General features: G+C 45.7%; 1 protein-coding gene across 1 annotated transcript in view; it reads left to right on the forward strand.

Moving 5' to 3' along the window:
* The window catches only part of LOC142592664 (ATP-binding cassette sub-family C member 2-like), an 87,880-nt gene continuing 59,895 nt past the window's right edge, over nt 1-27,985 (forward strand). Inside the window, exons 1-4 of the mRNA XM_075704230.1 lie at nt 1-178; nt 11,188-11,263; nt 14,273-14,486; nt 26,744-27,054. Coding sequence (XP_075560345.1) covers nt 6-178; nt 11,188-11,263; nt 14,273-14,486; nt 26,744-27,054 — 774 coding nt within the window. The 5' untranslated portion in view covers nt 1-5. The remainder of the gene's footprint in view (nt 179-11,187; nt 11,264-14,272; nt 14,487-26,743; nt 27,055-27,985) is intronic.

The following is a 27,985-nucleotide window of genomic DNA, read 5'->3' on the forward strand; positions in this document are numbered from 1 at the left end:
GTATTATGGTCTGCAACCAAGGGCATTACCTGAAGGAGATGGACAAGCTTGTCTTGGTACATGGAAAGCGAATCAGAGTTTACGACAAGTTGGAAGATCTCATCAGCGACCCCGAGTCACCGCAAAATTTTCGCGAAGCGCTTGAGCAGGGCACTTCACAGCGAGGCGACAAAAGTGGGTGAGAACCTTCTTTCTGCATCATCCCAATCCAGTCCCGCATCTAGTTGGAGCTCCTGCTGAAATGGTTCCGTAAGGTTTCCGAGGAAGTGGCGAGGAAATAATAAACCTTGTTCTCATAAGTGCATGCGGCAAGCAGTAGAACTTCGAAAGTTGATTCTTCTCCTGCCTCGCGGTAAGACGTCATGAGTAGGAATGTACATGTTAGGTTCACGCATCCCAACTATTTTCCTTTTACTAGCCGGTATTCATCTCACTAGACTTATCATCATGAAACCATTACGTTTATTTATTTATTTATTTATTTATTTATTTATTTATTTATTTATTTATTTATTTATTTATTTATTTATTTATTTGTCTGTCTGTCTGTCTCTCTGCCTATCTATTTGAATATATTTGCCCCTTCAGGGATTGACTAGTCACGTCATGAAGAAAAAAAGATTAGTTAGAAAAGACAGAAAATCGCGCTGAACAAGTGTAGTACAAGAAAACGAAATATACAAGATATTTTAAGAATGTTGATGCTTTTAGAAAACAGAGCGTTGATATAAAACACTTGAGTAAAACACGGGTGCAAGCGTATTAGGACAAATGTAGGACAACTGTAGGACAAGCACAACAAACTACAGTTTTGCATTTTTCTTTTACATAAACGTTTGCAATGCTTTTCTCATGAGTGAACCCCTGACACTCAAGTAAAACGGGAAGTATCAATAGATAATGGAACTTTATTGTCAACGAGACAGTGCTTAGCATACCGCATAACGGTTCTGCCCATTTAAAGTGTATTCACAAGTGCTGTGTTCTAGTGCAAAACTTTAATACCGAATCAATAGCGATCATGAGATGCATGTCCTCTTCAGACAATGATGTGCAATGTCATTTACTACCCAGTCATTTATGCCTATTCGAATTGACGCTAACGCAAATTTCAACCTGCATTGTCAGGTGGATCACACCGACTCTCCTACATGCACTAATGGCATTACCTACCTCATGACATTAAGGGGTCAATGTCGTGTATGCATACAGAAGAAACAACGATTGTACCGCTAATGACTTTGTGGTCCTTCATTATATCCGCATATTCAAGAAACTATTACGTCGTTACTGCTATTCCACAAATGTCTTAGTTTTATGATTTGAAGGCTTCATGTTTTTGTTGTTTTTTATCATCCCAGGATTGCTTTTACAACAAAGCTGTTAATTCGACAAGAAACGTTCAGAAACATTATATGCCCTTTCTGACGCCTATCAGGAAGATTATATAACTCCCAAAGCTTATATTTTCGGAAAATGTGGAGACTGTTGGAGGCAATAAGCAGGCAAGCTTTGACGCGTGTGTGACAATTAATGGCTGAATAAAAAAAATCATGAATCATTGTTTTCAGCCCGTTTCGAAGCGCTATATGAAATGCTTAAAAATTTACGCCACTTTCCCGAGACGACCAAACACGCAAGAGCTACCACATTTGAAGAGAAAGGGAGCCACTCTGCAGGTGACGTACGTGCAGTGAAAGTTTCGAATATGCAGGTTTATTATGTGCTATCATATTAATTACTGAATACTTGTCTTCCCCGTAATATTCTGCACAATACGAGGCATGTTGCCGTTCTTCCCTGGCCTCCTCGGCGAACTATGTGAGGTAGAGTGTTTAAGTTCCGTTAAAGTAGGAGGCATGTTGTGAGGGACGAGCCATATACGTTTAATTAATCAGCGTAAGTTATTTACAATCTTTGCAGAAAGATGCTTACTCGAGCGTTCCAGTGTACCGACAACCTTTACTTGCGTAAACACTTCTGGGCCGACCCAACGAAGAAACCCGTCCGTCCATCTGTCCGTCACGCAAGACGAATCAGCGTAAAAAATGTATAATACAAAATAAATTCGAAACGGCGACTCCACGCTCACAAGCCGAGTGTCTTACGCACTGGGCTAAATACCCAAGCTCGCAGAAGGTGAATATATCTGAACCATATCAATATGTTTTACCGGTGGCACACAACAAATGCCAAAGGAGAACAGTTTCTATGAAGGCTTTGCCGAAAGATTTGACGATGATTGATTAAAGTTATCTGAGATCTTGGACCACATGTGAACCGACCAGGAGCATTGTACTTATCAGGAAAATGGCGACCTTGCGAAATTTTAATGCCAAACGCGCCACATGGCGATGCGTTTCGGAGGTCGCAGTATGCGCCTTCCGTTGGGTCGTTTTCACGCAGACCGAAATGCCACCGATCTTTGAGCGCTCATGTGCTTCACCTCGCGCAACACTGACAGATAAGCAGTCACTGAGTTGGTAAGCACAATAAGTAGTGATTAGGGGTCATACGGGTCTCATCACGGTTTACAATGGTTGGACGCATATGGATAAGCTTCTAAAGAGCGATAAGGGCTTACAATAACCGGATCAATTCTGATAAGATTGACAAGGAACGATAAAGGACGGATCAAGTCCGATAAGGTTGATAAGGACTGCTAATAGTTTGTAAGAGTTAGATCATGTCCGATAAAAATGATACGGGGAGATAAGAGTTGATAAGGATCGGATCGATTGCTATAAGGTTTATAACGACCGATAAGGGTTGATAAAGGTCGGATCGAGTCTGATGAGGGTGATAACAAACGATAAGGGTTGATACGGGTCGTATCTTGTCCGATAAGGCTAATAATAACCGATAAGCGTTGATAAGTGTTTATACTGGTCGGATCAAGTTTGATAACATCGATAATGTCATCGGGCTGAGCGTAGATGAGCAAGTAGCACGACGCTTAACCATACTTATTCAAGCCCAGCGCATAGAGTTTCTGCTGCAATTTTTTCCACGATATTTCTCATAGTTATAACACGGCTGTATGAGACGCCAACTTCGAATTTGGCGAAAACCAATTAGGTTCTGTCACGTTCCAGGCTTAAATACAAGCGTTACAGACTAGAACTCAACCCTCGTCCTTTTCTTGATTCCAAGTGTCATAAGAGGTTCCTAGTTGGTTCCTCCGGTGTCTACGGCGAACAAAACAACGCACCATGTTTATATTTGGCGAACAATAGGGACACGTTATGAGTAATATGTAGGCAAAGTTCGAAGTCTGCAGAGTAAATTCGGCTTTTGCATCAAATTTTGTATACAAGTGCTCGGGAGCTTATGACAGTACTCTACGAGCGGCGCGATATTTATCCCGCTTCCCTGGCATGACTCCCCGTGCCACCGAGATGAAACTTAGCCAACTTGTGCGTAGGGAACGATAAGGAAAAAATGTTGTTTACATGCATGTGCCTTCGTAAAACATTTTTTAATGTGGTCGAAAGCATCATCTGACAATTTTACCCCATGTTTCTGACTGTTCTCCGGAAACTAGACTTTAGACAGAGTTAATATTTTGCGAAAACAAGGGTAACGTTGTGGGTTGTGAGTGGACGGAATTCGAAGTTTTGGGGAACATTATTACTTGTGCGATATATTACGCATATAGACGCTTTTAGGCGTATGTTGTAGGCTTTTACGAGCGGCGCAAGATTTAACACTCAGCCCAGACATCACTGTATATGTAACTAATATCCAATTTAGGGAAAATAGGGGCAATTTTATGGCAAACCTCTTTGTGAAATTAAATGCGTGCAGGTAAAGTATTGCTCTTGCAATAAAATTTCTAATCATATGTGTGAAAGTGTTATGATGCCGTTATCCCCTATATTTTCCAGAATAGTAAAACAGCTAGCTCAGCTATTATCGAATGTAGCAAGCTGCCAGGAGCGTGCTGGTATCAAGTTTCAAGGTGGCAAATGATTTTTCGCTACTTTAGAAAGCACTTCCGCCCGAGCAACGCCGACGCCGCGTTTAGACGCTGCGCACTCCTGGAGGAAAGCCTAGGTGAGCTACCGCCCGCCAGGCCTAACAATAGCCATGCCCTACGAATCAATTTTTCGCCAAGCATGGAGGTCCAGGTCGAAGGAGAGGAGATGTCTTCCGAACAATTCGGTGAAGATGCCGGCTGGTGCATGATCGGCTCCAAAAGCCGGTCCGGTCCCAGCGCATCGCGGGATAGACCAAAGAACGAAGCCTACTCCTGCACCGGCGAGGGAGACGGTCGACAACGGCCACGACGCCCGCGGAACGTAAAACAGCAAATAGTCAAGGCCAGCAGAATGCCGGCTCTCCCGAGGAAAGACATCAAGATTGTCGTTAGACCCAAGGGCGGCCTCAACACCGCAACGAACGGCGCAGTCAGGATTGCGTCAGCCATATACCGGGCTGCAGGTGTGTCCGATGAAGACGCCAGCGAATATACCGTCTGTTCCAATACCCATCAAAACATCGTCGTTATCAGCACACCCAGCAGCACCAACGCAGAAAAATGCAGGTAGCTCGAGGTCATCAGGATCGGCGACCGCCAATACGAGGTCAACGCGTATGAAACGGCACCAGATCATACGCCCAACGGAGTCATCCGCGGCATAGCTCTCGAAGAAGACCCCAGGGCCATTAACTCCAAGATCGTGAACGACAGGAACCCGACAGCCCTAGCAGCCAAGCGTCTTAGCAACACGACCACAGTCATCATCGCCTTCGAAGGCCTAAAAGTGCCCACTCTCGTCAGGTACGGAGGCACTCTGCTTCGCTGTTCGCTGTACAGGAAGCAGGTCGATATCTGTCATCAATGCGGTAGACTGGGGCACCGTATGGACGTCTGCCCAAATCCCCAGGACAAGATCTGCAGGGGCTGTGCTGCCAAGAACCCAGAACCCAATCCCCAGTGCACGCCAAACTGCCGCTTATGCGGAGGGAAACACCCTACGGCAGACAAATCCTGCCGAGCAAAGTTCAACACCCCGTATATAGTCAAGAAACGAAGATGGGAAAGGAAAAGAGCCGAAGCGGAAGCAGAAATCGAGGTGGTCAAGGAATCCGGAGGAGAGCAAGCCCCCATCCTGCCAAAGCCAAGATCCAGATCCAGAGGCCGGGTCAGGTCCAGATCGACGTCGGCTACCGGGACCCCTCAGTCCCGCCAGCACAGCCGGTTGAGGAGCACAGCTCGTAGTCGCACCCCGGGACCGGGCCGAGCAGGGTCCAGATCCATCCAGGCCCTCCCAGAAAAGGTGAGCTGGGCAGACGCGGTCAAGGGTGCGCCAAGGCGCGGGGTCTTCGGAGTAATTGCCTCAGAACAGCAAGTCACAAAGAACATAGGCAATGAGATATTGCAGAAATAAAACGTGAGAACGCCATGCTCAGGAGCTTAGTACAACAGCTAACCCAAGAGGTACGCGAACTGAGAAAGGTCGCGCCTCCCGCGCAACCCCCTAGACCCACTCCCGTCAGCACTCCTGCTCCGAGCAACAATGGCGAGGAACAGGACAAAGCAACCCCACCCGCGGAAAAGCGAGCCGTACAAAGCCAAGACACCAGCCGCGCCGAACAGGCGAGATCGGAAATAAAAGCCATGCTTACCGAACTACAAAGTGCGATCGGCAATCTGTCTTCCGCCATATCCGTCCTCACAACCAGGGTGGTCAAGCTCAAAGAATATGCGATGTGGGCACCGTCTCTGTCGCAATCACCACAGCCAAACACGGGAACTCATAATATAAATCCCGTAACCTCAGACGTTCCCATGGTGGCACCGCCCCCCGCGCACCGCTCCAGTTTCTCAACAGCTCCTCATTAAAGACTCCAGGATGGCCAGACCTGATAAGGAGCTATTGGTCTGGCAGTGGAACTGCAGAGGTATAGCCGGGAAAGAACCTGTCCTACAAGAATACGTAAGAAACATCCAACCCAAACCCGATGTGATAATGCTACAATAAACCGCGGGTGCGTCGGTCAACATTCCGGGCTACCATGCCCTCGTCCCTAAATTCCAAAAAGATAGGGGCATCGCCACACTAATCAGAAAGGCCTAGTACCCATAGAACATGAGATTAAAGGCCCGCAGGCCGAGCATACAATGACAGAAACTATTCCTAACAAAACGCAAAAAATAGCATCTTTATACTGAGCATATAGAGTAAACCATCCAAAAGACGGCAACGTTTTCGCTCCCTGCTCAAAAAGGCAGCCGAGCTCGCCGGCCTGAACCCGCTAATTGTTGGTGGGGACTTCAACGCGCCGTGCCATGCCTGAGGATACGGCCACACCACAACCAAGGGCAAACAGTTATGGCAGGACTCGCAAGACTTCGAATACACGCTCATCACGTATTCCAGCGCCCCAACGCGTATGGGCAATTTGGTTGCAAGAGATAGCACACCGGACTGAACAATGATCATAAACATCGAGAGGGCTACCTCGAGAAACACCTTAGAAGATCTAGGTAGGGACTACATGATCATCGAGATCACTATCCCCCGAGCGGGAACCACCCTCCCAGTCAAAAGCTTCAAATGGACAGCTGAAGCAAGTTCCGCAAGCACCGGGACATCAGGCAAGATGACGAGCCAATCGGTGGCATTGACAGATGGATCGCGGACCTGACCAGGGATGTCGGGGAGGCCACGCAAACCATCACTCCCGATTTCCTGAAGGAGAAGATGGACAGTCGCCTCGCCTACCTCTGGGAAGCCAAGAAATCCAGACAAACCCCATGGCAAGGCCAGCGGCTCAATCGAAAGCTGAGAAAAAAGATAGCCGACTTAAACAAATCGAAGAGCACTGCAAAACCTTGAGCAAGCAACAGTGGGACGAAGTCTGCAACGCCGCGGATGTCCAACTTCACAACAGAAGTGCGTGGCAACTGCTGAGGCACCTGCTGGGCGAAACCCAATGCAAATCCAAGCAAAGAGCCGACATGGAGGGACTTCTGCACAAAGAAAAAGGGACGGCGAGCGAGAAGCAAATCGTCATGAAACTCTGCGACAAGTACCTCCCGCAACGACCGACGGTCGAGCACGGCCGGTACATTGGCAGTCCTAGTACCAAGTTAGATGAAGACTTCAGTGAGGCTGAAATCAGAACGGCACTCCAAGGACTCAACGGCAAGTCAGCCCCAGGACCGGACATGGTTAACAACAAAACGCTCAAAAAGCTGGACGACAAATCTGACACCAAACTCACAGGCTATATTAACAAGTGCTGGAGAGAAGGCCGCAAATCGGAGCAGTGGAAGAGGTCCAAGGCTATCCTCATACACAAGCACGGAAAGCCGTTGAGTTTGGAGAACCTACGCCCAATCTCTCTCACGTCGTGCGTGGAAGGTCTTGGAACACGCCTTCCTCAACCGTATCAACAGCCATCTGGAAGAGACGGAAGCCTACCCCCACACCATCATAGGCTTCCGATCCTGCCTGTCCACTCAGGACGTCATGTTACAACTAAAGAACCAGATCCTTGACGACAAGACAAGAAACACCAGAGCCATCCTAGGACTAGACCTGGAGAAAGCATTCGACAACGTCGCTCACGAGTCGATCCTTAAACAAGTATTTAATCTAAACCTGGGGTAAAGGGCCTACAACTACGTGAGGGACTTTCTGAAGGATCGCAAAGCCACCCTGACGGTTGGCGACCTCGAGTCCGAAGAACGAACCCAGGGAAGTGCAGGTACCCCGCAGGGCTCAGTTATATCTCCGCTCCTTTTCAACTTAGTCATGCTGGGTCTTCCCAGCAAACTACGGGAAATCGAAGGAATCCACCACGCTATATACGCAGACGATATAACGATTTGGGCGGACCGCGGCAGTGACGGGCAAATTGAACACGCACTACAAACGGCCATTCACAAAGTTGAAGAGTACCTCCAAGGAAAGGGCCTGAAATGCTCCCCGAGCAAGTCCGAACTACTCCTTTACCGGCCCACGCGCAGAGGCATGCCACCAAAGAGCTACACAGGACCCCGGGAGTACGAGGAAATCGGCCTGTACACCCAAGACGGAAACGCAATCCCCAAAGTAAACAAGATCACAATTCTCGGAATGATCATTGAGGCCAACGGAGCTAACGGCGAAACCGTGACGAAAATCGAAGGCAAAGTCACCAGCGCCACGAGACTCATAAAGAGAATAACTAATAGACACGCGAGCATGAAGGAAGAAAACGTCATTCGACTGATCCACTCATTCGTTGTCAGCCACATCGCCTACGTAGCCGCCTACCACAACTGGTACGTCGCGGAAAAGAACAAGATCAACACGCTCATAAGGAAAACGTACAAGATAGCCCTGGGCCTCCCGGAATCGACGAGCACCGAGCTCCTGGCTCAGCTGGGCTTATACAATACCCTAGAAGAAATAGCCGAAGCACAACGCATCTCGCAGCTCGAACGCCAGTCGACCTCCACGACGGGAAGGTACATTATGAACACGCTCGCCATAACGTACCACAACCAGCACGGCAGAAAATGCAAATCCCCAACAAAATCAGAGAGACCATTACGGTGGCAACCTTCCCAAGAGACGTGCACCCCGATTACAACCGAGGTAGAAGAAAGGCAAGAGCCGAGGCTCTGCATCGTTCATTCGGCAGGGAGAGAAACGCGCACTTTGTCGACGCAGCCGAATATGCGAACGGCCGCCAAAAATACACCGCCGTAGTCATAGACGCAGAGTCAGAAATCAGAAGCACATGCAGTGTATGCACCAAACACTCGGAAATAGCGGAGGAAGTAGTGATTGCGCTGGCCCTCACAGAACAGGAATGCGAAGTCGCACTAAGTGACAAGCAAACGGCAGTAAAGAATTATGCCAAAGGTCGAATTTCCAAGGAAGCCCTGTCCATTCTGGCCAAAGCGGGCAGATCCAAAACCGCGAGATCGAGGATCAGATGGTTCCCCGCGCACGTCACCAGGGTAGGCGACGCGCTTCCGAACCTAAACGAGACGGCGCACTGGACGGCGGGACACAAGACCCGCCACGCAGAACAGGGCAACGCCTCTCGCACGATAGCGAACGCTTCTCGAGCAGAACGAGACAGGCTCACCAGATACAACGACATAACCAGTGCATATTTGAACGCCAGAAGGATATACACACCGCCGAGTCTCCAATTGAAGAGGAGGCAGGCCGTCGCTTGGCGACAACTCCAGACGAACACCTTCCCTAATCCATTCCGTCTGAAACGTATCTTCCCAGATAAGCATCAGGGCGACACGTGCAAATTGTGCCAGGAAGGACCATCAGCACTCAAACACATGCTGTCGGAGTGCAATATAGGTATAGGAGGGATGGCAGTTACTCCGGAGACCCTGTCGTTGAGGTGGGCCGCCGCTCTGCGCAGCTCAGACCTCGGAATCTAGACGTGGGCAGTCCAGCAAGCCCGTGAGGCGGCGTTGAGGCAGGGCCTTGACGTTCCCCCGTGGAATACGTGAGCCCGGGTAGCGTTAAACCTTGCCGGACATACAAGAAAGTTGTATCCATCGATCCATCCATCCATCCATAGTAAAACAACCGTACAGACACCAAATTAATCTTAATATTGTTCAGCTACATTTTATGTTTAATTCGTGGCAAAACTATCACGTACGGGCTCAATTAGAACTATCGCAATTAATTCCCCCAACCCTCTTTTTTCCCTTATTTTCATTTGTTATAAGGAATTCACAGTAGGTTAACTAAACAAGAAACCTGGCTTATATCTAACAAACATGAGGGGAACATTATGAGCAAAGTATAAGGCAAATCCCGAAGTGTGGCGGGTAATTGTGGCCTTTTTAAATGAATTACGTGTACAAGATCTCCAGATTGGTATGAGTATGTTTTCGAAGCCGCACGAAATTGTGCATGCTGCCCTGGTATAACTACAAACGCCACACAGATCCAACTTAGCATAATGTAGCTATTAAGGCAAATTTCTGTACGAAGTTCTATGTGCATGTGGTTTAAACGCAACTTTTGCCAAACATTTCTTTAACAAGTGGTAGAAAATGTGACGCGGCCATTTTCGATTCCGTTTCCCAATGTACCGGGACGACTCCGTGCTGCACAAACTTTAATAGTCAGTAGAATTTGGGACCATATTGAGCAGCGTGTGTCGCGAAATAAACGATTTCTGCCTGAATTAGGAGTCTTACAAATTTATATTCAACCTTCAATGTTTTTAAGCATTGTACGATCTTCTGTCGGTGTCCTTGGTGAACTAAACCAGGCGCCTTGTTTATGTTTGTTGAATGACAAGATCAGTTAATGAGTGACGTGCAGGTAAATTTCAAAGAGGGTGGGCGAATTGCGTCCTTTGTAATAAATTACGTATACATGCGCTTCCGAACGTTATGAGTGTTTTACAATTCGAGCGCATAATTTAGCTCGTTATCTTGCCAAATGCAAATGAAGTCTAATTTAGCAAAAAGTCGGGGAATGCTATGACAAATCTCTGTACGATGGTAAATGTGTATGTATGAACTTTAGTATTTAGAAAAAAATCTTAATCGATTGTTCAAAAGTCTCGCACGGTCACCTTCAGCTATGTTTGCCACTGGCCCGAGATACACTAGGCCAAGTTTGTACTTTGGTGAAATGGGGGTGGTGTTAAGTGATTTGTATGATGAACGTTTAGCGTGTTCGGCTTAATTAGAAGTGCTTCTTCAAGGTAGCACCAGTCTGCTGCATTTGTTGGTTGGTGCTTGCACGTTTGGTGGTATTTCGTAAACCGGTTATTCTCTATTTACACTCCATTCCCCACGAATGTTTGTCGGCTTACCCGTAAATACTAATATAAGCGGTTGACCTGACGCGCATAATAAATAAATGAAGTAGATGCGCCATGGCATAAGCTGAGCGTGTGTAACTTAAAGCTTCAGGTAACACACCACAATTATTGCCTTACTTCTGGGTTATGAAAATGCCGAGCTTTGTTTTTACTAATGATCGACATCTTAACTCACCTTTTCATGCAAGTCGACACTGTTCATATGCTTACTTCGTGGAGCCGACATAGCAACTTCATAAACTCAAGACACTCTTCTAAACGCAATTCTAAATATGTAAATTTGCAGGTGCTTATGGAACTTTCTGTCGAATACTAGTAACTGATGTTAAAGGTATCGCCTTCGAATGTCTGGCTTAATGCTTGTTTCAGCGCTGAAGCGGAAACGCTGGAAGAAAATTACACAGAGGGACGAATAACCCGAGAGGAGCTGGGAAAATCAACAAAGGTGAGAACACTTGACCTATCCCGCACTGTCCATTTAGCGTTATATTTCCCAATGGCAGCTAGAAGCTCGCGACGCCTCTGTATAGGCAACAAAGCTCGAACGTTTAGCTTATGCGTATTTTGTTTCATCTGTTACGGCTGATCATGGACATAATGCAACTTCCAATAAGTGCATTGTTCATATGAATTTTGGAGAGACAGAGCAGAAAAGGAAAGTTTAATGTCGAAATTTTAACTAGTAAAATATCTGGCCGGCTACCCAACGCTTGAAAAGGGGCAAAGTGCAGTTGTGTAGCCAACAAATTTTGACACGTGTGCTTATTTATCCTTTTCTAGGGGACTGCATTTCGCCCACTAAGAACATAGTTATCGCTCAGCGCAACACACGCCTGCATGATTAGATCTTACTGGAACGTTATCGATGGTTTACGCGTTGTCATCACCGAAACTTGCGTAATCTGATGATATACGCGACGCGAATTGTGTAATACTTTCTGCAAGACACGCGGGCACCAGCGATTCCCCTGGAAACTTCGATGACTCGTGCATAAAAGCCGACGCGCTCGACCGGCGGATCAGATTTTCGACGATCAGCGACTGCGTTCGCCGGAAGTCTGGCAAGGTAACATGAAGCCAAGCGCCGAAGTGCACCGGCCTTGTGCTATCTAGTAAGTCTTGGCCGAGCGTCTCAACGCGTTCGCTTGCCCGCGAGGAGTTCCAAACTCGGAGGACTGCTCGGAGGCGTTCAAGTAGGCAATAATGATTGCGCTTTCACAACTCCTAAGAAGTGCTAAGGCGTCCTCGGATTTTTCGTTGCCAAAATTATAATGGGCCTCTTCCATATATTACCAAAAACACAGCCGTGTTATCCTGTATGGATTTTGACCACAAGCGGGGACCATGATGCAAGAAGCTTGAGGCGGCAAGCACGCACCATCAACTATAAAATGGTGGACGGCAAGGTCTACTTTCATAATTTAACCTATTTCCTGACAGTGGCTTTCTGAAAATCTTCCAGAGTTTCCAACTTCTGAAGTTAACTTTGGGCACAGAAGTATTCTTGTCGTATGCGCAGGTATTGTGGTGATTGTTTAGTTAATGACACTTGCTTGCGGAATTGCTGCTTGTGTACATCAGTATAAACCGTGGTACATCGCAATGACCTAAATACTTGTCCGCTTCTAATCTAGCCCTAGTGGCACAGCGAAACATCTTTTAGTAAGTTTTTATCGATTCACCAATACGGACAGACCTAATTTGTCACCAGCGACAATGCACCACACTCTCAATTGGCCGGAACAGACGCCACTATGTCGCCTTCTGCTCTCATTGCCATTGCGATAGCATGTTGGACAGAAGCGGGTGTATTGGCAGGCTCAGAAGCACGCTATGACGTACGATGCACCTGGTCATGTCTCACAATGCCACGTCTCAACACTAGGGGCTTCCTTCGTCAGAGTGCGCAAATACGCAGTTTGGTACGCACTCGCAGATCTCGCAATATTTTGTCTCCGCTTGAGCAGCAGAATCATCTTGGTGAGCACTTCGTGCAATACTGAAAGCAAGCTAATCAGCCTATAATTCGTCAATTATTTAACGTCCTCTTCTTATGGGGGTTAGTATAGCGTTGGCGTTCTTCCACCTCTCTGGTACACTTGAAGTCATGAAGCATTGTGTATAAAGGGCCGGAAGCTTTCCAAGCATATCTCCTCCATCTTTTATTAAATCGACTGTTATTCCATCTTCGTCAGCCGCTTTTCCTCGCGACATGTCTTGCAAGTCCCTTCTAACTTCATCGCTAGCTGTAGGAGCCCCTGTATCCTGTTCTTCGCTGCTTTAAATGAAGGTTGCATGGCTGCTATGGGTACTTCACAGGTCAGTATAGTATTATTCTGCTTCTTTTATATATCACCAAACTTCCTAATGACATTGCGCTAATTATCTTTGCACACACCTTGCCTTTTCCTATGCCAGGTTTTCCTCGCACTGATTTCATGCTGCGGCCATATTTTACGGCTTCCTCAATTCTTTTGACCTTGTCATTAAGAATATTGCTTACTTTCTTGTTTACCAGCTTTAACAGTTTAGTTAATTCTGCATGATATATTGAGTTAGGCACTTGCATGCTTTATCGTTTCATTATAAAGTCCTTTGTTACTTCCCGACGGAAATAACCCCGTATTCCGCATAACTCCTATATCCAATAAAACTATCAGAATATGGGAAAAACGGGGTTTTGCGTGGGATCCTATATGCTGCACATCAAATTATTGGATGTAGGACTTATGAGGCATATGGATTTTTCAATACGGTTGGGAGTTTACCTACTGGTTGCCGTAGTGCCTTTAGAGTCTCTGAAAGGGTACTTATGACTAGGTCAATTACTCGCAAGAGACCCAGATCATGAGATATGAAATTTAGAGAAGAATAAAAAATGTGCTCATGCAAGACAGCCGTGAGTAGAGATTGCCGGGAGTGACCTTCGTCCTGCAGAGGACACAAAAAAGCCGGCAGATCCCACGCCCTCTGAGAATCGATGTTATGCTAAGCAGTGTGCGAGGAGGGGAGCATATCAAGTTAACAAAACGACCATGAGAGCACCAAGGCCTAGGCAGCTCTTTCATGACCTACATGACACGCATGTCGTCACATTCATGTCATGACCTATCATTTATGTACATCATATACTCTTGTCATACTATGCCAATGAGAGCACCAAGACAGGCGGCCAGATAGATAGATGTATATATATACTGTCGAAGTGGCGAATGTTCGCCAAGATATGCGTAACACTTAAAAGATGATGATGATTATGATGCTGTTGATGATGATGATGATGATGATGATGATGATGATGATGATGATGATGATGATGATGATGATGATGATGATGATGATGATGATGATGATGATGATGATGATGATGATGATGATGATGATGATGATGATGATGATGATGATGATGATGATGATGATGATGAACTGTACAAATGACTCTTATTGCTTCCAGACAGCGTGGCAGGTGCTAAGCAGCCTGCTTCGCTTGGCACAGTGGCCAGCGCCCATCAGTGTCCTCATGTTCCTTGGTTCTGCGGGCGCCTTCGGAATGCAGCAGCTCTGGATAAAGCGATGGACTGACGCCTCCGCGGTTCACGACTCAGCGGCTTCTTCGGCATCGCAACCACCGTGGGTTCGCATCCTCATCGCCTTGTGTCTCGCAGATGGTAGGTCACGTGCACACGGTCTTTGTCCCGTTTTGTACCGGTTACTGGGTCCGGGTTGCTTGCCAGCTTCCGTTGTTTTAACTCGGTCAATTCGGCTGTTCACCTAAATCGAATGTACTGGGAAACTTCGGTGAGGAAATCGTCGAAGAATAAATTGTTTAGTTCGAACTCGAAAGCATGCTGCTTCGGTTCACTCGGCCTCCACCGACACCCACCGACGCCTCCTACTTGGGTGCATAAAAATAGTGGAAGTTTGAAATCAGAAAAAATTCCGCAAACGACTCTACTGCTTCCACAAGCGTGAAGCTGTTTTATTTTATTTCTTACTTTACTTTCGTTTTCCTATTTCTTTTTTATACCTCTTTGGCGTTTTTGAAAGCAGAAGACAGCTTTTAAGCATGTGGTTGCTCCTTGCCGCATGTTGGTCGAGTCGCACTTCAAAAGCAAGAAGTAAGAGGATGTTATAGAATGCATCCAGCGATGAAATCGTTTTGAATTCGTTCAGTCTGGCATTCATTCGCTCATTCGGATAGTTTGGCAAAAGCTCCTACTCTTTCAAAGGTTGGATTACGGCAATGAACTTCACAGAGAACGATGGGCGGACTTAGGGCCTAAACTCTGTCTTGCGTGGATTTCGAAAGGCAGTGTAAACCGCTTTCGGCTAAAGCGCTCCAGGCTCATTTGTGATGAAACTTAGGCCGTAAGTGACATTTTGGGGCATTTTTGGGGAACCTTGCGTTTCTAGGCACCACTTGTCGGTTTTATCAAATAATTTATCGAAGTACACAATGATTTGCAGCGAAGACGAAAAAAAGAAAGTGTAAACGTTGTCGCAAGAACAAATGATGGCTCCTATTACTGACAGTGGAATAAATCTGCGGCAGATTTTGTCTTCCCAACAGGCTTTTGAATGTTGAACCCTCATGGAACGCACTACTGACTTCACATCAGGCCTACGCAATCCACAGTAAAAATAAATCCAACGTAAACTACATGCTTTAAGCACTCTTGCACACTGGATTTGAATAATTTTAAAGTGAACCTTTGGCTCTTTCGGCCTTTTTCATGGGAGGTTGATGGTACGACGGTGGTGGCACTTCGGGTCACGTGGGCGAGTAAACGCGCCGAGGGAAAGCGTGCGTTCTCTCGGGTAACCCTATGGCGAAGAAGGGTGGGAGGGGAAAGTGGGGAAGCACTGTCCCTCGTTAGCTCGCTCGCTCACTCGTCACGAGAAGATGAGAAAAGTTCAGTATAGTGTTTGCCTCAGGTCGTTAGTTGCACATAGCACAATCGGTTTCCAGCAGAACGTTCTGACACGGACAGGAACAGACGACGACACATGCTGAACTAGCAACTAAAGGTTTAATATTGATTTCCTACACTTTTTATAGCACAAGACAGCCAATACTTCTTTTTTGTGTCACACCGATTATCCTACTCCAAATGTTTAAATATCTCTTTGGGCAAAATAATTTGGGATGCTTTAAAAGACAACCACGTTCTAGCAAGTTTTCGCTACGTAGATGATCTTCTCGTGTATTGCAATACAGCGTACGGGCTAGAGCTGAACAAATGTAGGGAAGGTGTCCTAAACTACTTTCCATGAAGTGTGTCCAGATTTAAACTTCAGCTTTGAAATGCCAGAAAGAAAAATAATTATGTTTCTTGATTTCGTCATCAACTTCAAAAAGCAGCACACATGCTGGAAGTACGAAACCCGCTCTTGCAACGGGTTCCTGCCATACGTTTTTGACGATTCAAAGAATGTAAAATGAGCCATCGTGACCACAGTCCTACAGGCCGCCCTAAAGAAGTCGCGTCATCACGTAATATTAGAGGGCTTAATGCACCAGGTAACCAGGCTCAACAACGGTGGCTATCCCAAAGGCCTGCTTACAGTGGTCACCGAAGGGTTCCTAAAGAATGCGAGACTCTTGAACAGCAAGGTTCAACAAGAAGCAAGCATTCTACAGAAAAGGAAGAAGGTCGCCATTGTGTCTTATGTACACGGCCTAACCCACGAGCTAAAGATAGCCGGAAAGAAAGGCCTAATGGTTGTGTGCCCAGCACCAAGCAATACGTGCACGAGTCAATAACGGCCAGCAAAATAAGCAAAGCACAATAAACCACGAGAAGAAGCACACTACCTGCAAAATAGGGGTGATATATGATATAGCCTTACCATGTGGCCGACGATGTATAGGACAGCCAGGGAGGTGTATCAATAACAGGACAAGAGAGCATGCAGCATCTTTGGAAGGACTCTCCGCTAGGCATTTCGCTTTTCATTAACACATAACGGGGTTTTACGGGCCAAAACCACTTTCTGATTATGAGCACGCCGTAGTGGAGGACTTCGGAAATTTCGACCAGCTGGCGTTCTTTAACGTGCACCTAAATCTAAGTATACGGGTGCTATCGCATTTCGCCTCCATCGAAATAAGGCCGCCGTGGCCGGTATTCGATCCCGCGACTTCATGCTCAACAGCCTAACATCATAGCCACTGAGCAACCACGGCGGGCCGCTTTTCATTATCACGACATCAAAGGTTTACTAAAAAGTAAAGACAAGCTTACGCACTAAATTTTAGAAGCCATGGCAATTGACAGAAGCTCGAAATCTTGCAGCAGTACGCCATCAATAGTACCAACAGAAAAAGAAAAGGGCTACTTGCGCAAGGACGATATTTCAACCTGAGGAACCTAAGGAACGTAAAGAATAATCGGCATGACAATAAAGAAGCATTCGCTGCCTTGTGGCTAGAAAAAGTCTGGGAAAGTAATAATAAACATTCAGTTGCTAGCCCAGAGTGTGTTGTCGTCTCTTCCTGTCCGTGTCAGGACGTTCTGCTGGAAACGAATTGTGCTATGAGGGAAAGGGCGCGTGCGCTCGGGCAAGCGAGTGGCCGGGCGGAACCATGGGAAGGAGGAGGGAAGGCTGTCGCTCGCTCGTTCGTCTCGCGTCTCGTTGGCCTCCCAGGGGTGACCTACACGTCGGGGACGACGCGGCGAGCAAGAATCCATAGCAGATTCTCGCCAACGAAGCGAAAACCTCAGACGCAGGCGAGCGTTCGGTCCAACACTGACGGTGTTGACGCCAACACACCAACGAGAGCATGGAGCGGACGCGTTCGCTCTCCAAGGCCGACTCCGAGAAGGCGCCGAGTGAAAGGACGCGTGCTCTCGGCAACTGAGTAGCCGGCAATGCGCGGCAAAGAGAGGGAGAGGGGGCAGTGGCGTAGCCGGAAATTTCGTTCATGGGGGGGGGGGGGGGGGGCGGACGTTCCAGGTGGACCTCCTCCCTTAAGAGGAAGCTTTAGCTCGGGCGCAACTCCGACGCGGCCTATTCAAATACATGTAAAACGCAAAAACGTTTTTATGAGATAACCCCTGGACCGACTTTGATGAAATTTGTCGCATTTGAAAGAGAAAGTTAAATTCTAGTGACTGTTGGAAGCGGAATTTCGATTTAGGGCTTGAATTTTCTTAAAACGATTTTCAAATATTTGACCGTTCGAAAAAATTAGAAGCACGAAGTTTATAAATTCATAGCTCTGCATCAAGAACCGATATCGCGGTTCTGTAAACGGCATCCATTAGATCATTCAAAGCGGACAAATTCAATATGTCATTTTACATCTTACGTGAATTTGTTACGTTGGTTACAACGGTTTTGCAAAAGTTGTATTTCTCTATGATTAATTTTTTTTTTTATATTCATGTGTAACATATCAATTTTGTCCGCTTTAGATGTACTATTAGATGCAATTCACAGAATTGTTTTATCATTTTTAGTGGTTAAGTTAGAGTTGTAAACTTAATTGTTTCGTTTTCTGAAAATTTTCGATTTTTGCCACTTTTCATTAAAATATTGACGACCTAAATCGAAGATTCGAAACAAACAGTCACTAGAATTTAAGTTTTTCTTTTAAATGCAACAAACCTCGTCAAATTTGGTGCAGTGGTTGTCGAGAAAAACGAATTCTCCTTTTACATGTATTTAGATAGGAGCACTTGAGCTAAAGCTTCCTCTTAAGAGGAAACATTAGGTCGGATGCTCCTATCTAAATACATGTAGAAGGAGAATTCGTTTTTCTCGGCAACCACTGCACCAAATTTGACGAGGTTTGTTGCATTTAAAAGAAAAACTTAAATTCTAGTGACTGTTTGTTTCGAGTCTTCGATTTAGGTCGTCAATATTTTAATGAAAAGTGGCAAAAATCGAAAATTTTCAGAAAACGAAACAATTAAGTTTACAACTCTGTAAAGCAGCAATAAAAATTGATATCACAATTCTCTCAATTGCTCATAATAGTACATCTACAGCGGACAAAATTGATGTGTTACACATGAGTCTCAAAAAATTAAGTATTATGGAAATACGGCTTTTGCAGAAATATTTAAACTTCGTGCTTCTATTCTTTTTTTCGAACTTCCGAAATTTTCAAAGTATTTTAAACAAAGTTCAGCCACTAAATTGAAATTCCACTTCCAACAGACACTAAAATTTAACATACTCTTTCAAATGCAAGAAATTTCATTAAAAGCGATTCAGGTGTTATCTCAGAAAACCGTTTCTGCCTTTTACATGTATCTGAATAGGGCGCGTCGGAGTTTGGCCCGAGCTAAAGCTTCCTCTTAAGCAATTTGCCTCAGGATCAAATACACGAATAATAACTGCATTGCCATTGCCAAAGATGCTGCAAACGAATTGTGGAACGCTACGCACTGTCAATACAAGTAAAATATGCATTTTTTCATAAAAGAATGTACTCGTATGTGCCAAAAATTGTGCCCAACATAACTGACGTGAATGCTTCCATGTACTTTGTCTATTTCATAAGTAAAGAAAATATCACACAAACTTTAGAACTACATTAGTTCGAAGCCAGCAAAGCAGTGCATGCCGCTGATATGAAAAATGTAAGGGCCATGAAATGAACAAGCTGAGGACAAATATGTTAATGACACTTTGTCATTCAAGATCATTGTTTACATTCTTGTACATATGCAATGGCCAGTGAAAAATCTCAATGTCGCTGCCATTTGTTCCAATGTATTACGCAGCAGCAGCTGTCACCGGTCGTGTATCGTTAGTAATTGCACTGAAATTATAGTCGCAACAGAGACCACGTATAAAAAGCAGGAGTTCTGCAGAATATACGAGGGCGAGTGAAATGAAAGTGAGCCAATGCGAATATATAACAAACGGAGTACTTTAATTAGAAGTAGCCCCCATGAGCATTTAGACATTTTTCCCATTGACTGAAGAGTCGTCGCGCAATTCCCGTCTCATAAAGCTCCTTGGGTTGTTGCTTCAAGCCGTCTGCAAGGGACTTTCACGACATCGTCCGAGACGAATCTCGTTCCCTTGAGCTGTTTTTTCGGTTGCCCGAAAATGTGGAAGTCGCAAGGCGACAGGTCTGAGCTGTATGGCGGATGCTGCAGCGTTTCCCGCTTAAACTTTTCCAGTTTTGTATTAACCGCATCAGCGACGTGGGAACGGGCATTGTCGTGGAACAAGATAACCCCATTCGCCAATTTTCCATCTAGTTTGTTCTTGATGGCGACACGCAGCCGATCCGGCATTTCACAATATCGGAAACAATTGATAGTCTCTCAAGATTTAGCAAATTCGATCAGTAATGGCCCCTGACGATCGAAAAATGAAATTCAACACCTTTCTGGCGGAAATGACGGCCTTTGCTTTCTTTGGGGAAGGTGAATTTGAATATTTCCATTGTAAGCTTTGCCGTCGTGTTTCAGGCTCTTAGTAGTGGCATGATGGTTCATCTCCGATCACAATTGCAGACAAGAAATCGTCACCTTTATTGTGATACCGTATCAGATGAGTAAAGGCAGCGCTGATCTTCTCCGTACTCGGACGGTGGTTCAAAATCTTGCGCATCCATTGCGCACACAGGAGCCCATAACCGAGATGTTCATGAATTATGGTGTGAACCAAACCATGACTGATGTTTACACGCTCTGCCAGTTCATCGATGCTTGTCCTCCGTTCTTGTCTCATCAGCTCATCAACCTTCGCAATCTTGTTGGGGGTGATTGCACGATGGTTTTGGCCCGGTCTCGGATCGTTTTTGCAACTTTCACGTCCTTCTTTGAACCATTTCTTCCAACGCTCCCCAATGGCCAATGAAATGCAATGTTCCATGTATACGGCAGCCATACGGCGACTAATTTCGTTTTGGGAAACACCTTCAGCTGTCAAAAACATGACGGCACCACGCTGCTGAACTTGTGGAGAGTCCATTACGGCACGCAACCATGTTCAACCCAGTGCATGAGAGCATTAAAGAACATTTACCCTCACAACTGCGTGTCACTTTTGTAAATGAGAGATGCCTGTGTGCTACGCGCACGCCTTGCAGATAATGAACAGAACCATAATTGCGCGGGATGGGTAGGCTCACTTTCATTTGACTCTCCCTCGTACATTAGAAATGCGAAGATGCAATGGAATATACAAATGCGAAGATACAGCTTGATATAGAGCAAAAAAGTGCCACTCGAGACGAAGTTAACTGCACATATACACAAAACCTCGCAACAAGATATTTAAACATACGTATAAGTAAGTCTCCAATAAATCTACGTATCTACGAAAAAGCCACGGTATATAATGCGTGAAACAAGGCAAATAAACATGTTGCGCAATCACAAATTCACAGTATCCTAGATCCTGCCCCCATTCCATCCACTCCCCCCGATTTATTACGGGCGATGGAAGGCAGCGCGCTTGCTCCTCACTTTTCTCCCTTGCGCACACAAGACTGAGCCACTATCATCGGCTAACCTATTTCCCCCCCCCCCACACAAACACACGCTTTCACTCGCACATACAGCATGGGGCGCGGGGTCACTATGTTATCGCACTTGGACTTTATGCGGAACATCAGCGCGACGGCGACGGCAGGTATGCGCCTAGAGTGTCCATATAACTGCTATCGCAATAATATAATAAGAGTATCCGGCAGCTGAAGCGTCCCATGGCCCATTACTTTCCGCAAAAGAAGTAACAAAATAGCACTTTCACTATGCGACAATTCGCTGCACCGCAACAACTCTTCTTTTTTCCTTTTGTGGGGTGGGGGCACCGTAATGAAAAAAAAACCCAGAGTATGTTGGTCACAATCGAATGCTTACTTTGGGCAACTAATATGGCTATTAAAGGAATATCGAAGAAAACACGAGATGGTTGGTCCACCAAGAACCATGCGCATACTGCTCGGTATCCTACACCGGCGAGACAAGACTTTCTGGAGAAGTTGCGCTCAAGCGAACGCGGTGCAATCCGCCGAGCCCCCACAGTGATGGCGGCTAGCGACCACTGTTTCTTTTTCTCGTCTGCTAGCTAGAAAGCGTCCAAAGCTCTGCCAGGCGAAAATGCACTCGGCCAGAGAAAACCGAACGCGCACCGAAGTGCGCCGCGCGGTGGTCGGGGCAACACGAAAAAAACGCATGCGCTCTGGCTGGCTGTGGCCGCGCGCGAGTTGGGGAGCGAGAACAAAAAAATTGAAGGGGCTCATTGTGTCCTCGCGATTAAAAGTCAAAGTAGAAAAAATAAATAAGAACGTAGTTGCCTTGGGTGGCTTTAGTGTCTTCACTGGATCCTTTGGCGCAGGTGAAAAAAAAATGACATTTTTTATGTGACATTACGGCACGAATTAACCACCACAACGTTTCGTCTCATCGGGCCTCGCTGCGGGCTTTGTCAACTTGTCTGATAGCGTGTTCATTTGGCTTGTCTCGTTGTATGGCCCGATGTGCGACATTGGGAAAGTCAACGCCCCTTCGGCGTCAAATATTTATGGGAGCATTAAACTTACAAAGTTCCGCAATTGAAAATCTAAAGCACACGTTTGGAAATGTCAGTGCACCTTTCACATCAAAAGTTTTTGAGAACTTTATACCCATAAAGTTTCGGAATTGATATCCACGCGCTCCGTAAATTCCATGATAGAGTGTAGATTCCGCGGCCTCCGCGAAATGTCGCGGCGAGCCCATTCGCCATGAAACATCCTTCAAACTTTGTGCTCGGATGGGGCTGCTTGCGTTATGTGACTACCGGTGCATGGGCGTTGCCGCAAAATTCAGCCCGAGTTCGCAATTTTCGCGGTGAAATGGCTTTTCGAGCGTGAAAAAGATGCTCTAGACAAAATCCAGAATGATTTCCGGCGCCGGGTGTTGCTTTTGTCGGCGGTGCATGGACAGCACGAAAAAATTTCGGGGGGGGGGCTGAAGCCCCATAAGCCCCCCCCCCCCCTGGCTACGCCCCTGAGAAGGGGGGTACGGTCTCTAGCTCGCTGTTCTTCGTCCGTTGGTTCGAGCAATTCGCTTGCATTGACAAACATGGTCGATGGTTTCTACATAACGTTTGCTTACATAAGAGAGAGTGTAAGCAGCACTGTTATTTTTTAATGATTACAGCCACATAAATTGCACATCGCTGCTTCCTAGCATGCGCTGTCCCATACGTTTACATTACTCAAGCCTACATTTGCCCTTACTATAACAGCCAATATACACTATTTATTATTTGCTTGGAGCGTTCTTGCTGAAAAATAGTGTGCATTTCTGACATTTAGCCAATCGAAACGCTGCTGCTTCGGTGAAAATGCTCTGTTCTGGCGAAGTGTTCACAAATGTTAGATTTCTTACAATCCAACATGTCGAAATGGCATGAATATGATAGATTTTACTGCTTAAGACGAAGGCGTCTTACGAAAGCTAAAAACATCATCCTATGTTTAGCGGTCCTTGTTTAGCTTCGCCGCCTCACCAAACTACAATTCGGACTTGTCCAGTATTAATATCCAATATTGTTACCAGTTAAACAGTTTGTCGCATATAATCAGCTGATTTGGGTGGCTTTGGAGGTCGCAGCATTGCTTGGCCCAACACGGTGGTCTCACAGTGCGTGTGTGCCTGGGGATTTCTCCGCTCAAGTAAGCTGAACAACTCACGTACGAGGGTCAGCCAGCACGACTTTCCGATGCACACAGGAAGTCAGAAGAGGCTCCAGGCGCCCTTCACCAGTTGTATGAGGGGAGTCGTTTATGACATCCCTCTAAACCGCGGTCGACAATACGCGGGGCACACCAGGCGTTGCCTCAACTATCGCTTCCGGGAGCATATCAACAATGAAAAGCGAAAGTACGGCTCCAACTTCGCTTCGCACTGCAGGTCGTGCGGGTGCACGCATAAAGGCCAGGAAGTCTCCGACATGAAGAGACATGCAGATCCCGCGACACGCAAGATAATCGACGCCTTTACTATTGTCAAGTACAAGCTTTGCATCAGTACGGCATCCATTCGATTATTTCGCAAGAAAATCGGGGTATCTAGATAATTCATCTTCCCCTCCTCCCTCTCACACCATCTCGCGTACTCAGAATATCTTAGTCACTGATGTAATCGTTTTTATCTGTGTGTGCGTGCACTTTCTTTCTGCGCTTGTGTTGGTTTTCTCTATCAATATCTTTCATTCCTTCGCAAAGAACTTTAGTTGGAATTCAGTGGCCATGTTGTTCAGTTCCTTAATTTTTCGCCGCTGTATCTGTTCTGTTTGCCGTATGATATGTTGTTATAACAACAAGCCCGCAACTAACTACCATTTCGCAATGAAACGGAGTGTTGTAGTATAACATTCGACACTACGTATACAGATAAAGCTGAAGCATCGTGATATCGCACAAGAACATCTAGTTGCAGGTAAATATGAAAGGCCTTCCCAAGGCGCGGACAACATCGTAAAGGAAACGGTTGGCCGGTACATAAACTACGATGTAAGGCTCTGCAATATTCGGTTTATAATGGTTATGCTGTCAATTATTCGCTGACCTGTTAATTCAACACTTCCTATACTTTCGGATATACAAGCGCAAAAATTTTCGTTGTGTTTATTACGACTTGAGAAGCGCCTTCATGCCAACGTGCCCAATGCCCTGTCACAAGGAGTGTGGGCCTCGTCCGGCGGTGAGCTTTTAGCCGGCCCCCTGGATGTGTACTGCGTGATGTTGTATGCATAAAGAGGAAACTCAATAAATTCGATAACATATATATATATATATACTCAGGGTCTATCAAAACTGACTTCTGTGTATTCTTCTTCTTTCTTTTTCTGCTGTCGTTCTCTTTTTCTTTATTTATTTACCCTGAAGGCCAATCAGAGATTACATAAAAAGGAAGGGTAGGGGGTGGAAGAGACATTTTAGTACAATAAACACCAACAATATAGTACATGCAACAAAGCATACAAAGGATGCTAGAAAGTTTGGGCAGGACAACAGATTAACACACTAAGTACAAAACATTCATACTTCCTCATTTACAATGGTTGAAAACATCACAGATAACCACTTGCAATATAACGTTCGTGTAGACTTTCTGATTAACAATTAAGGAATACATAATAAGAAACACTAGCTTATGACAACCCAGGCAGGCGCATATACAGCAGCAGACTAAACTGACTGCGTTGCGCCCGGAGGATTTCTTGATGACTGTCCTTTGTCCGTACGGACTCCGAATGCCCAATTTCTCAAAACTTGTAACAAACAATACATGTGACATACATGCAACGCTTGTAACGAACAATAGATATGTAAGACTAGACAACTTATTCATACAGGACTCAACGGCGATCGCGCAGATACAAAACACAATTTACCTTAAGCAGTAGCCACGCACTTCGATGAACATGGTCGTATGTTCGACAAAGCAAGGTCTATATACTACAAACAAATTTCTGTTCTTCTCGCGAGAGGAAATATGCAGAATCATACCTCATACACAAGCTTAAATGCCCCCACTCGACGGGGATCAATTTGGCACGCGGCAACAGAAACGCTAAAAGCTGTAACATGGACCAAACACTCTCATATCACAATGGCACAAAACATGTTATGGCACCAGCTAACCTAGATTCTCAATCTCACTAGTTCCTCCATTTCCAGTTCTTCCATCACTCTCCACTACCGCTCAATTTGTTATTTTCTTCCACTTTTTTGTGTATATGTCAACCTTACGAGCCGTTTTCTCATGTACACTTGCCTCCTCCCGTTTTCTCTCTCGTATTGGTTCTTCCGGCTTTTTCTTTCTTTCCCCCTGTTCTTCCTCCTTTAATTTATGCCTTTACTTTTGCTTTTCTTTTAAAGAACCGCACTGACACATTCCAAAGTCGCAGACGCCAGGATACCTTTTTTCGGCGCCTCGATCACACAGGGTCGCGCAACTTTGATATGCCGCTGCGACGACACCTAAGCCGAACTACTGAGGCTAACGGCGCTTGTAAGACCAAGCCGCGGCCTTGCAGCTACCCCATCCATTGCCCGCAGACTAAAACCACAAATGCATGCCGCCTACGACAAAATCTGAAGGCTGCCTAACCTCTCGCTCCCCCAACACTACACCGTCCTACGTCCTTCACTTTCTCTATTTTCTTTTTTTCTCCCCTTTTTTCTGCCGCCTTACCACTCCCCCGCTCTACTGCCCTCGCCTAAGAAACCACGCCTAGAGCCGTCAAACGACATCGCTCCATTTTCTTTTCAGTCTCTCTCTTTACAGCCAGCCGACACCGGCCGCACGTGACGTCACTGCACTAAACCGTTAAAACTAACCTGCCGAGCATGACGAGGCCGCCTTTGACGAAGATAGGTCCTCCTATCGAAACGTTGGCCAGCCTTTCTGAGGCACCTTATCCCTCTTTATAACCTTTATACGACGTTTCTCAAAAATAGTAAGTTGCCTACTCGCTGCCATTGTCCTGTGGAACAAAAAGACACTGCACATTCTTACAAATGTGGTAATGATAGATTATGAAAACATAATTACAAAAACATTCAAAACAATCATGCATTTCGTTGCCGCAAGTATAACTCTTCATCTTCCTTTCACAAATTCACAATAGTGAACGAGCATCTGGATCAGTTGACAAGTCGGATATCAGAAACTGTTAAAGCAGAATGGCGCGGGATTAATTGACTCAGCAGCCCTTCAATGTGTCTCACTGGGGAAATAATTGATTATCATTACGAAGCATTACGATTGCTAATAAGGAAAAATCACTGAAGTGCAAGTGGCCGGTTCTTGGTATAAAAGTTCAGTTGAAGGCGCTGCATGTATGTTTGCCTTGGTTCCGTTGTCGTGCACTGCAATTTCTTTGACATTCTTTTTGCTCCTTGCACGGTCAGTGGCAAAACTTCTCATTGCGACGTATCTCTGTGCCTTAATCACAGTGGGCTTTCGGATTCTGGGGAGCGTACTGGTCGCCTTCACCGTGAAGTGCCTTTCACGGTCGCTGCACAACGACATGCTGAGTCACTTGGTGCAGAGTCCCGTGTCCTTCTTCGATGCGACACCACGAGGCCGCGTGCTGAACCGCTTCTCGGCCGACGTGGAAACCATGGAGGCGCGCTGCTTCCTCGCCGCCAAACAGACCATCCAGAACGCACTCATCATCACCGCCAAGGTGGCAATCGTGGGAACACAGTCGCCTGTGGTCGTCGCCATTACGCTCATTGTCGGTCTATTTATCGCTTACATACTGGTGAGCCCGTGTGTCATTTTAGTCGGTGGCCTGTTACTCCCAAAAGTAAGGCGGGCTGGGGGGGGGGGGGGGGGGCGAGGTAGATTGATTAGGAGCGTCAAGCTGAAAAATGTGTCAAACAAATGATTTTATCAGTAACATGGCGCAATAAAAACCACAGGCACAAGAACGGTGGGCAAAGACAAGCGCTTGTTTTTGTTCACCTTTCTTGTGTCTGTGGTTTTTATTGCGCCAAGTTACTCGTTAAATTACGGAAAACCAACTAGCCCAACAATCCGCTCTTCTAGATCACACAAATACTTTCTCACCAACTAAATAAACTTTTTTATGGGAGCGGATTAGAAGCGTACCTGGCAAACTTTGTATTTGCCCGTCTTGCTAAAAAATATGCGGACGAAACACACTGTGCGAATCGATGCAAGCGAAACTTGTTATGCTGTTTGCTTTGATTTACGATAATTAGCGGTGATGTTGGCGGTGAACGTATAATTTTTTGAGCGTTTAGTCCCACATGAGAGTGGTGAGTTAATGTTAAACGTTACGTTGAGTGCACCACTGCTGTTTGTCTCCTTAAGGCATTGTGTGCCACTGTTCATACTCTCTGAGAGGGTGGAGAATCATCACTTCCTCACATGTCACATCGCATTGGGACAGAACTATTTATTTATTTATTTATTTATTTATTTAGTTATTTATTTATTTATTTATTTATTTATTTATTTATTTATTTATTTATTTTCAATACTGCTGCTCGCCTTCGAGAGCGTGGCAGTTGGGCAATGCAATAATTTTTCTGTACCTTGCCAGGAAAACAAAGTGCAGCTTATAGAAGAAATTATATAAGCAGTGCAAGTTATACATACTTCACAATTAATGCAACGTTAAAATCAGACGGAATACTAAAAATAGAAAGAGATGACGCTTAACGAGA

This window comes from Dermacentor variabilis, chromosome 9, assembly GCF_050947875.1.
Source record: "Dermacentor variabilis isolate Ectoservices chromosome 9, ASM5094787v1, whole genome shotgun sequence".
NCBI lineage: Eukaryota > Metazoa > Arthropoda > Arachnida > Ixodida > Ixodidae > Dermacentor > Dermacentor variabilis.